Source organism: Hemitrygon akajei, chromosome 27 (genome assembly GCF_048418815.1).
Source record: "Hemitrygon akajei chromosome 27, sHemAka1.3, whole genome shotgun sequence".
In the NCBI taxonomy this organism is placed as follows: domain Eukaryota; kingdom Metazoa; phylum Chordata; class Chondrichthyes; order Myliobatiformes; family Dasyatidae; genus Hemitrygon; species Hemitrygon akajei.
Genome location: NC_133150.1, coordinates 42,142,268 through 42,154,311, shown reverse-complemented (window position 1 = coordinate 42,154,311; position 12,044 = coordinate 42,142,268). Strand labels below are relative to the sequence as shown.

General features: G+C 44.0%; 1 protein-coding gene across 4 annotated transcripts in view; it reads right to left on the bottom strand.

Annotated features, from left to right (window-relative positions):
* LOC140717298 (polymeric immunoglobulin receptor-like) overlaps nucleotides 1-12,044 on the bottom strand; it is a 120,187-nt gene that overhangs the window by 105,307 nt on the left and 2,836 nt on the right. For all 4 annotated transcript variants that reach the window (XM_073030739.1, XM_073030743.1, XM_073030740.1 and 1 more), the window contains exon 2: nucleotides 9,657-9,971. In XM_073030739.1, coding sequence (XP_072886840.1) covers nucleotides 9,657-9,971 — 315 coding nt within the window. The remainder of the gene's footprint in view (nucleotides 1-9,656; nucleotides 9,972-12,044) is intronic.

Genomic DNA, 12,044 nt, shown 5'->3' with positions numbered 1-12,044 from the left:
CTTCAGGACCTCCTCCCTTTTCCTCACTATGTCTTTGGTACCAATATGTACCACAACTTCTGGCTGCTCACCCTCCGCACGTAGAATATTGTGGGCCCAATCCGAGATGTCCCTGACCCTGGCAACTGGAAGGCACAATCCATCTGGGTGTCCTTTTTATGTCCGCGGAATCTCCTGTGAGCTCCTCTGGCTATGGAATTCCCTATCACTACTACACTCCTCTCCTTTACATTTGACCTACCAAGGTGCAACACTTCACAGTTGGCCGGGTTAAACTCCGTCTGCCAGTTGCCCACTCATATCTGCAACTGAAAGCATTCATGGACTTGCGGCTTCTTCCTGCTGCAGATGATAATCAGCTCTTTGGTTTTCTGTAGCCCTGGCACCACTCAACCAGATTTTCAGTTACCCTTCAATAAGCCAATTCATCATCACTTTTGACCATCAAACCTGCAGACAAAGGTGGTGCCGTAGTAGTCTGGCGGACGGACCTCTACCTCACTGAGGCCAAACGGCAGCTCTCCGACACCTCCTCGTACTTACCCCTGCCACAGGACGCCACCAAAATACATCAATCCACTGTCTCCCGCATCATCTCCACCCTCATCAACTCTGGACACCTTCCTCCCTCAGTCAAAAAACTCATAATTCCCACAGCCCGCACAGCTCGGTTTTACCTCCTCCCCAAGACCCACAAGCCTGACTGTCCCAGCAGACCCATAGTTTCAGCCTGCTTCTGCCCCACCGAACTTGTGTCTGCCTACTTGGACTCCATTTTATCCCCCATAGTTCAGACTCTCCCCACCTACATCCAGGATATATCCCATTCCCTTCACCTCTTCAATAACTTCCAATTCCCCGGCCCCGACCACTTCATTTTTACCATGGATGTTCAATCCTTATACACCTCCATCCCACATCAAGAAGGCCTCAAAGCCCTCCGCTACTTTTTGGATAACAGACCCCACCAGTTCCCCAGCACCACCACACTTCTCTGGTTGGCAGAGCTTGTTCTAACTCTCAATAATTTCTCCTTTGGTTCTTCCCACTTTCTCCAGATCAAGGGTGTAGCCATGGGCACTCGCATGGGCCCCAGCTATGCCTGCCTCTTTGTGGGTTATGTGGAACAGTCTATGCTCCAAATCTATACTGGCACCACTCCCCAACTTTTCATCCGCTACATCGACGACTACATTGGTGCTGCTTCCTGCACCCATGCTGAGCTCGTCAATTTCATCAACTTTGCTTCTAACTTTCACCCAGCCCTTAAATTCACTTGGTCCATCTCGGACACTTCTCTCCCCTTTCTTGATCTCTCGGTCTCCATCTCCGGAGACAGACTATCCACTGACATCTTCTACAAACCCACTGACTCCCATAACTATCTGGACTATACCTCTTCCCACCCTGCCCAATGCAAAAATGCCATTCCCTATTCCCAGTTCCTCCGTCTCCGCTGCATCTGCTCCCAGGATAAGGCTTTCCGTTCCAGGACTTCTCAAATGTCCTCTTTCTTTCAGGATCATGGTTTCCCTTCCGGTGTCATCAAAGATGCCCTCACCCGCATCTCCTCCACCTCCCACACTTCAGCCCTTAACCCATCCTCCCGTCACCACAACAGGGACAGGGTTCCCCTTGGCCTCACCTACCACCCCACCAGCCTCCGGATCGAACACATTATCCTCCGCAACTTCCGCCACCTTCAACAGGACCCCACAGCCCAGCACATCTTTCCCTCCCTACCCCTCTCAGCTTTTCGCAGGGATCGTTCCCTCTGCGACTACCTGGTCCACACGTCCCTCCCCACAGAACTCCCACCCGGCACTTATCCCTGTAAGCGCAAATGCTACACCTCTCCCCACACCTCCCCCCTTACCACCATTCCGGGCTCCAGACAGTCCTTACAGGTGAGGCAACACTTCACCTGCGAGTCTGCTGGAGTTTTCTATTGCATCCGGTGCTCCCGGTGTGGCCTTCTCTACATCGGCGAGACCCGACGCAGATTGGGGGATCACTTCGTCGAGCACCTCCGCTCCGTCCGTCACAATAGACAGGACCTCCCGGTTGCCACCCACTTAAACTCTGCCTCTCATTCCCATTTAGATATGTCCATACATGGCCTCCTCTACTGCCATGATGAGGCCAAACTCAGGTTGGAGGAGCAACACCTCATCTACCGTCTGGGTAGCCTCCAGCCTGGTGGTATGAACATTGAATTCTCCAATTTCCGGTAATTCCCTCCCCCTCCCCCTTCCCCTATCCTAGGTCCCTCTCTGCCTCTCTCCCCTTTCAACTTTCTGCTCCTTTACCTCTACAGTTCTTTCATGCTTATCCCCTCCCCTCTTTAACCTTCCTCTGATTGGTTCTCCACCTGGCGCCTCTAGCCCTTCCCCCTCCCCTATCTCTATTACTGGGCTTCATCCCTCTCATCCCCCCCCCCCATTCCTGATGAGGGGTCTCGGCCCGAAATGTTGGTTACTCTTTTCTCACGGATGCTGCCTGACCTGCTGAGTTCTTCCAGCATCGTGTACGTATTCTTCTATCATCACTTTTGATCCGGCCAACAAACAGCTGTGAATTCTGTAAGCTTATAAATGGTAGTGGAGCTGTACTTAGCCTCACTCTCATAAGTATAAAGTGATTCAAGCAGGAGATAAGCATCCTCAGACAAGGGGAAATCTATAAGAGCCAAATAACCTTCCACCAACTCGCAGGTCTTTGATGTGGGGAGCAACTGGAGAACATCAGGTGAAGACAAGGTAGACTCCACACAGAAAGCATCGGAGATCAGGAGTAGATCCAGGTTGGTGGAGCTGTCAGTCCACAACTGTACGAGCTGCTCCATTGTGCTGCTCCCAACACCTGAAGTCCTTTGGCATAATTGTGATGGTGAGCTAAGACAGGAATCTTAGTCTGCATGGGCCATTTGAGTTGAAGGGCAGGTTTCCATATCATATTAATCTCTGATACTATGATATCCCCAACTGACATATTATTTACCTCCAACCTTTATGTTGATCAAATTAAATGAAATATATAATGTCGATTCAAGACACTTGCATTACAGCAGAATTATCAAACTGTGATCTTAATCAGACAATAGTTATTAATTTGAAGATGACAGTTGAAATCTCACCTTTTGCTGTCATTAGAATCTTCTGGTGTTTTTATCGTTGCTGGGGAGAGATGTTAAAATAGACACATTAAACCAATTTATAAACAATTACAGCACAAAATAACTTTAATTTTTGTCAACCTATGGGTTGGGCATTGTGGTGGAGCAGCAGAACATTCGGATCTATTTACGGCATGTGCCGTGCATGGAAACAGACAGTGAATTGCATCGTTTGCATTAACAGGCAGCACACCACAGGATAGGCTGAGATCCAGCCCACAAGGGTTGCCACACATTCTTGCTCTAATACATCACACCCACAATGTTTAGCAGAACAACACAGGACATAACAAGCAGACAAGCAACACGTAAAGCAAGTCAGAAACACACAACATCAACAGTAATATTATTTTGTGCCGGAGCAGTGTGAAACTCTGAATCGCTTATAATTCCTGCTTCTTCGCTCCTTAAGTCAACTTATCTAGATCAGGAAGCAGACAGTGATACAACACGGAGACAGATACCTCGGCATGCAGTCTGGTCCTATTTAATTCTCCCTCTCTTTTCCATCAATTCATTCCAAATTCTTACAAGGGAAATTTTACAAGAGCCAATTAACCTTCCACCTACTCCTATGTCTTTGGGATACTGGAGGAAACTGGAGCAATTGGAGGAAATAAGGTGAAAGCAAGGAAGGCTCCATGCAGAAAGCACTGGAGTTCAGGATTAAATCCAGGTTGATGGAACTGTGAGTTCACAGTTTATGAGCTGCACTGTTTTGCTGCTCTCAACTCATTAAGTACATAGAACACAGAACATCGAGCAGTACAGCACAGTACAGGCCCTTCAGCCATGGTGCGGCCAACGTAATCTCTGATCCTTCCATCCCTGGCCATTCCCTCTTCTCTCCTCTCCCATCAGGCAGAAGATGTAATAGGTTCTGAGCATGTGCTACCAGGCTCAAGGACAGCTTTTATTCTGCTATTATCAGAATCTTGAGCGGACCTCCCGTATACTAAATGATGAATTCTTGATCTCTCAATCTAACTCATCATGGCCCTTGTAATCTATCCTGACTGCCTTTTCTCTATGACTAACACTTCCCTCTGTTTTCTTTTACAACCTTGACGTGCTTATGTATGGAATGATCTGCCTGGATGGTGTGTAAACAATGTTTTTCACTGTCTCTTGATACACGTGACAATAATAAACCAATACCGATATTAAACCAATATCAATCTCAAGAGTCATAGATGCAAAGATCAATAAGAAGACAAAAAAGATTCTGCAGGTGCTGGAATTATTTAGTAATGCACACAAAATGGTTGAGGATCTTGGCAGATCCCTCAATGGAGGGAAGTAAACAGTTGATGTTTCACGCTAATACCCTTCACCCGTCCCAATGAATCATCTTGGCTGGAAACGTTGACATTTATTCCTGTCCATAGCTGCAGCCTGACTTGCTGAGTTCCTTCAGCATTTTGTGTGTGAAGATGAGGAAGAAGATAGAGTTCAACCTAAAAGTGGTGAGTAGTCTGGACACAAAATAGGGAAAACTGTGAACTATGAGGAGAAGGAAGATGCGTAGAAATAGAATGGAGGAAGATATAAGACTGTGAGACAATAGGAACACAATTATGCCATTTGGCCCATCAAGTCTTCTCCACCACGCTATCACAATTATTACCCTTCCCAACCCCATACTCCTGCTTTCTCCCCATAACCTTTGACAACCAAGAACCTCCACTTTAAATATATCCAATGATTTGGCCTCCATAGTCTTCTGAAACAAAGTATTCCAACTGGCTAAAGAAATTCCTCCTCATCACTATTCCAAAGGGACGTCCCTCTATGGAGTAGAAAGCCTGTAAAGACTGAAGATTTGCATGTTTGTAAGCGCTAAACCACAGAAATTTTAGGTTGATTCGTACCTTCAAAAATCTCCAGGATTTTAATCTGCACAATCTCAAATTTAACCGTGTCTGTTGCTCCACACCAGTACTCTCCTTTATCTCCTTCGTTGGTCTGCTTTATGGTGACAGCAAAATCAGTGGAATTGTTTATGATGTTTGTTAGGTTTCTGCTGCCATATTTAGAGCTAGCTATCAGACTGCACCTATTCACAGAGGTTACTTTACACAGGAATTTCTCATGTGATTTAAATTGTTGCTCATAGTGGCAGTGTAGGCTGGTGGCATTTTGCATCACACCCTTCACCGTGGTATTGTCTGCTGTCCATGAACCTGCTGGTAAATGAGAAAAGGAAGAAATGAGAGGTCTAAAATATTGGGAATCGTGCTGACAGAACCTTCAGTGCTGCATTTAGCTGGGGCTGTGTGAAAGGACTACTAACCATGAATGGGAGGGACCCCAGGCCTTGCCAAGTCTGAGAGATAATTCAAGAAGTTACGAAGGCTAAACGAAAGCATGAAATTGCGGTAGCAGACAGGCTGTAGGAGAATCTCAAGGGAATCTACAGGTATGCTAAGAGCAAAAGAATTGCAAGGGACAAAATTGGTCCTCTGGAAGACCAGAATGTGTGGAGCCAAAACAGATGGGGGAGATTTTAAATGCATTCTTTGCATCTGTATTTTCTTGCGAGACAGATACAGAGTTTATAGATGTGAGGCAAAGTGGTATTAACTTCATAGACCCTGTAGAGATTACAGAGGAGGAGGTGTTTGCTACTCTTTGGCAAATCAGGGTGGATAATTCTCCACAGCCTGACAGAGTGTTCCCTCGGAGCCTGTGGGAGGGAAGTGCAGAAATTGCCAGGGCCCCAGCAGAGATATTCAAAACATCTTTAGTGCCAGGATAGTTACCATAGGACTGAGGGATAGCCGATGTTGTTCCACTATTTAAAAAAGGCTTTAAACAGAAACCGGGAAATTATAGGCCGGTGAGCCTGATGTCAGTTGTGGCAAAGTTATTGGGAGGTATTCTCAGAGACCAGATATATAGGTATTTGTAGAGACATGGACTGGTTAATGATAGTCAGCATGGCTTAGTGTGTGGTAGATCATGTCTAACCAATCTTACAGAATTTTATGAGGAAGATAGCAGGAATTTGGATGAAGGCAAGTCAGTAGATGTTATCTACATGGACTTTAGTAAGGCATTTGTTGAGGTCCTGCATGGGTAGCTGGTGAAGAAGGTCCAGTTGCTCGGCATGCTGGGATTGACCTAGAATGGTAGGGCACTGAGGAGTGTGGTAGACAAAGTGATCTGGGAATACAAGTTCATAATTCATTGAAAGTTGTGTCACAGTTAGATAGGATCGTAAAGAAAGCTTTTGACACTTTGCCCTTCAGGAATCAAAGTACTGAGTCCCCAACGTGGGATGTTGTGTTGAAGATGTATAAGATATTGGTGAGGCCTGAATTTGGAGTTTGTGTGCAGTTTTGGTCACCTACCTATAGGGAAGTTGTAAATAAGGTTGAAATAGTGCTGAGAAAATTTACAAGGATCTTGCTGGGTCTGGAGGACCTGAGTTATAAGGGAAGATTGAATAGGTTAGCATTGTATTTTTTAAGAATGTAGAAGATTAAGAGGAGATTTGATAGGGGTACAGAAAATTAGGAGGGGTATAGATAAGGTAAATGCAAGTAAGCTTGTTCCACTGAGGTTGGGTGGGACTACAACCAGGGGTTAAGAGTGAAAGGTGAGAACTTTAAGGGGAACAGGAGGGGAATCTTCTTCACTCAGAGGGTCATGAGAGTGTGAAATGAGCTGCCAGCACAAGCAGTCTATGTGATTTCAATATTTAAGAGAAATTTGAATAGGTACATGGATAGTAGGGATATGGAGGACTATGGTCCCAGTGCAGGTTGCTGGAAGTGGGCAGATTAAATGGTTTTGGCATCATCTAGATGGATCAAAGGACCTGTTTCTGTGCTGTACTTCTCTATGACTCTATGATGTACAGTACTGTGCAAAAGACTTGGGCACATGTAAAAAAATTCTGTAAAGCAAAGATATTTTAAAAATAATGAAATGAAAGTATTATGAATATCAAAAAAATTATGAAAAGCTAAATCACATCAATATTTGGTGTGATCACACTTTGCCTTTAAAGCTGCATCAGTTCCCTTAGAGCAGGGGTGTCAAACTCATTTTAGGTCACGGGCCGGATTGAGCAAAATGCAGCTTCATGCGGGCCGGATCAGTCGGACGCGTGCGAACGCAGCTTTCGTTGCCTCCGTTTTTTCAGCCTGCTCTCATGTGTCTCAGTCTCTGCTATAACTACAAAGTGTTTCACTTTACAAATTCCATTTCTTATGAAGAAGACTGCCGAATAAACACTAAAAACCCTGAAAACCTGGTACCTGAATAAACTCAGCATTAGCCATATCATATGCCATAGGCGCTTCGATTACTGGGGCCAGCTTTAATAGGAATTAGATATTATCTGGCGGGCCAAAGATAATTCCACCGCGGGCCGGATTTGGCCCGCGGACCTTGAGTTTGACATATATGCCTTAGAGGCATGGTCGTGCAGCTTTATAAGGAAATTGACTGGTGGGTTCTTCCAAGGATCTTGGAGAACTTGCCACAGTTCTTCTGAAAGACTTTGACTGTCTCAGTTGCTTCAGTCTCTCCAGGTTATACCAGACGGCCTCGATCATGTTGAGATCAGGGCTCTTTGGAGGCCATATCATCAGTTGCAGAACTCCTTGTTCTTATTTTTTGCTGAAGATAGTTCTTTATGACCTTGGCCGTGTGTTTGGTTTTATTGCCTTGCAGCAGAATGAAGTTGGGACTGATCAGACACCTCCCTGATGGATGAGAAGTTGCTTGTACTTCTCAACATTGAAGATTCCAGTAATTCTGACCAGACCATCAAATCTATTTGCAGAAATGCCGCTGCAATCCTGCAGGGGACCCCTGCCATGCTTCACTGTTGGCTGCAGATACTCATCCATGTCACACTCTCTAGCCCTTCTACAGACAAACTGCCTCCTGTCTGAGTCAAAAGGTTCAAATTCTGACTCACCGGTCCAGAGCGCTTGCTGCCGTTGTTCAACACCCCAGTCTTTATGTCTGTAGATGAGTCTCTTGGCTTTGTTTCCACTTTGGAGGAATGCTTTTTGGCTGCAACTCTTCCATGAAGACCACTTCCGACAGTATTACTTTGGACTATAGAGGGTCGTACTTGGGTTCCATTTGTTTCTGTAAGTTCTGATCTGATAGCATTTCTGATCATCTGCTTGGGAGAAACCTTACTGATGCAAGATATCGCACTGTGTCTTGTTGCTATTGACTACTCTTGCCATGGTTTAAGAATTGATGATTTGAAGATTAAACTGTCAGACCTGCCACACCCTCTCCTTTTAGTTTGTTTGTCCTTTGCCCAGTTTGATTCCTTCTACACCCGTTACTGCTTCAGTTAAATCAGTTTAGTTCATTCAACTCATTATGTCATTGGTCATTAGCACTTGCTTGTCATCGTTGTTTAATCATGCACTGGATGATATACTGTACTTACACGGTAATCAAGTTTTATTTGAAAAGTGGTCTGTTACTTAATATATTACTTTCTTTAACAAAACCTAAAGATTTCTCTGTAACATTTAGTTTTTTTGGGAGAATGAATGTTGGGAAATCTAAACTTGCTCTTTTCTACTGACACACTATGGAGAAATGTTAAACATCGAAACTTAATCTCTGCTCACTTTTCCAGATCAATGGCTAATTATTATTAGAACATAAAATGAAGCCATTTCATCTCTTTGGGTCTATGCAGTTTCATTTCCCACCAGTCCTTACAAAGAGCTGGGAGAATGAATGTTGGGAAATGAATGAATGAATGTGCAAATTTTGGGAGAATGAATGTTGGGAAATATAAACTTGCTCTTTTCTACTGACACACTAATGCAAAAGACAAATATTAAACATCTAAAACAAACTTTATATGAAAAAGTCTAGGACGCCTAAGACTTTTGAACTGTACTGTATTGCCAAGAAAAAGGGCCGTTGGCCACTGTGTTCACTCAGTGGGTGGGAGACTGATAGTTTCCCCATGAAATGGACACACATTTCAAAATCTCCCTGCAACAGGATAATGTTGTAATCATCTGCTCAGATCCCCAGTCAGTTCTCAGATTGATCAGCATCTGTAACTGGTCTGACTTGGCATCCTGGGTCAGAATGAACCACAGGAAGAGCGAGGTCATGCTCTTCGGTAACGGGCCCAACCTTTCAATGACCCCCTTCGCTGTCAGACTGGACTACCTGAACTGCTGAGTTCCTGCAGTATTTTGTGTTCATTCCAACCAATTTACTAATTTCTGTATCAGAAACCATTCTCTTCCCTCTCATTCCTGATGCAGGGTCTGAATCTGACTTGCACCTTTCACATCTACATTTGCAAAGTGACCTCCTCAGTCCTTTTAGTGTTACATGTCTTGTTTCAGTGTCTAGAATCTGTTGTCTCTTCTGACTTCTCTGATAACTCTTTTGGAAGTGAAGGTTACATCATGATTAATGTGTTCATTATGGAACTACAGTCCAGCTGGTACCCTGCCTTAAACCTAAGCCTTACCTGTGGTAACCGTGAGCAATACAATGTCTGAACGATGAACACTGTGCTGAACATCTAAATATCCACATATGTATATCCCTGAATCGCTCTTCACAAGTTCTCTCATAGTTACAAACACAGATCCATTCTGTCTTTTGATTGATGTTCTTCCTTTGTCTTGATAGGCGACAGTTTCCACAATGATATTGCACACTTCAAGGGAGCTTGCTTTACACCAGACTATGTTTCCCCATTTCTGTGCATGTGGACATTCCATTATAACTGTTTCTCTCACTCCTGCTTGTCTCACCATCATGGAACCTTGCACCAATGAATCTGTCAGTAAAATTTACAGTCAAGATATTAATATTTATTTATTGATTTTGTTTTATTTACAGATATAGCACAGTAACAGGCCCTACTGGCCCAATGAGCCTGCGCAGCCCAATTGCACCCATATAACCAATTAACCCTCTAACCTGTACACCTTTCGAATGTGGGACAAAACCAGAGCACGTGGAGGAAACACACACAGTCACAAGGCGAATGAACAAACTGCTTGCAGACAGTATCAGGAATTGAACCTGGATCGCTAGTGCTGTAATAGTGATACGTAGAATATAAAATACTACAGCACAGTAGATACAGCGGCAGAATTGACTCTGGATTACTAGCATTGTAGTAGCATTACATAGAACACTACAGCACCTTACAGATACTTTGGCCCATGATATTGAGCCAATATTTTAATCTACACTCAGATCAATCTAACCCCACACAGCCCTCCATTTTTTTCCCTATCATCTCTGTGTTTATCTAAGGGTCTCTTAAATGTCTCTTATGTACCTGCTCTACCATCAACCCTGGCAGGGCATTCCATGCATCACCCAATTTAAGTTTAGAAATAATCTACCCCTGACATCCCCCCTCTTCCCTCCACCAATAACCTTAAATTATGCCCCTTGTATTAACCAAGTCAGCACTGGGAAAAATCTCCAACTGCCCACTTGATCAACGCCTCTTATCATCTTGTACACCTCTATCATGTCACCTCTCATCTTCCTTCAGTCCAAAGCGAAGAGCCCCGACTCACTCGACCCAACTTTGTACAACACGTCTAATCCTGGCAGGAGCCTGGTAAATCTCCAATAACCATAACACCTCCATGCTGATAACTTATAGAATCTGAGCAAAGTATTTCCATAAACACGTTTCATGTAACTTAATCTCTGCTCACCTCTCCAGATCAATGGTTAATTATTATTACAACATAAAATGAAGCCATTTCAGCCCTTTGGGTCTATGCAGTTTCATTTCCCACCAGTCCTTACAAAGAGCTGCTATAGACTAGATGGACCAAATAGCCTCCCACCATACCAAACCCATTCTATATTGTCATTTTCTGACGTGATGGCCCTCAGTTCTTAACGGACTAGACAGTCATTACTGTGTTGCCTATTGTGGAAGTTTGCAGTGCACAAATTGGCTGTTGGGTTTTCTGCATATCTTCGCACTTCAAAAGTACTTCGTTGTTTGTGAATTGTGCTGTGGAATTTTCACAGACCTGTAGATCAAGTACCATCGAAACAGGTCCTTCAGCTCACTGAGTCTGTGCAGACCATGAAATACTCACTTCCATGAATCCCTTTCTCTTCCCCTCACGCTCCCATCAACACCCCCTAGATACCATGGACAATTATCCTACCACGCTGTACATCATTGGGATGTGGGACGGTGGGGTAATTCGAACACCCTGAGGAAACTCACACAGGGAGACATACCACGCCAAAGAACTGGAGGACAGATTAGGCCAAAAGCAAACCCTCTGTGCTGCACGTACTCCATAGAATTTCTTTGTGAATCCACCCCTCCACTACCTTTGTCTCAGCTCACTATACCTCATACTGAAAAGTAAAATTGATTGTCACCTTTCCTGATCCCTGTTGCTTATTCTCAGCAGTAGTGTTTCATCCCATGTCTGGTTATCAATGACAATTTTTAAGGTTATATATAACCAGATGCTATAGCTCAATATATGTGAAAAGAAATTCTTATTTGAAATCACATAGATTAGTAGCAGAGCAGCAAACAGCATTGTTCCAGTGACGGTCCTCTGTTTCCAGTGACTGCGTCTACAATATACATTTCTTCCTCTTTTTTTAAAAGATCTGTCATGGCTTGCATCATTTCCTCTTAAATTAACAAATGTCTTTGCAATGTCATACAAAACATGGGACATTAACAAATGTCCTTTTTCTCATGTTACTGTGTATATTGTTAATAGTTTCCAGTTTGGGGAAACTGGAGGATGAGTCTTAACTGAATATAACTACACACAGAGAGTAGAAGAGCTGCTAACAAAGCAGCATTACTTTCATCCTCCACAAAATGCTGTAAGAACTCATCAGA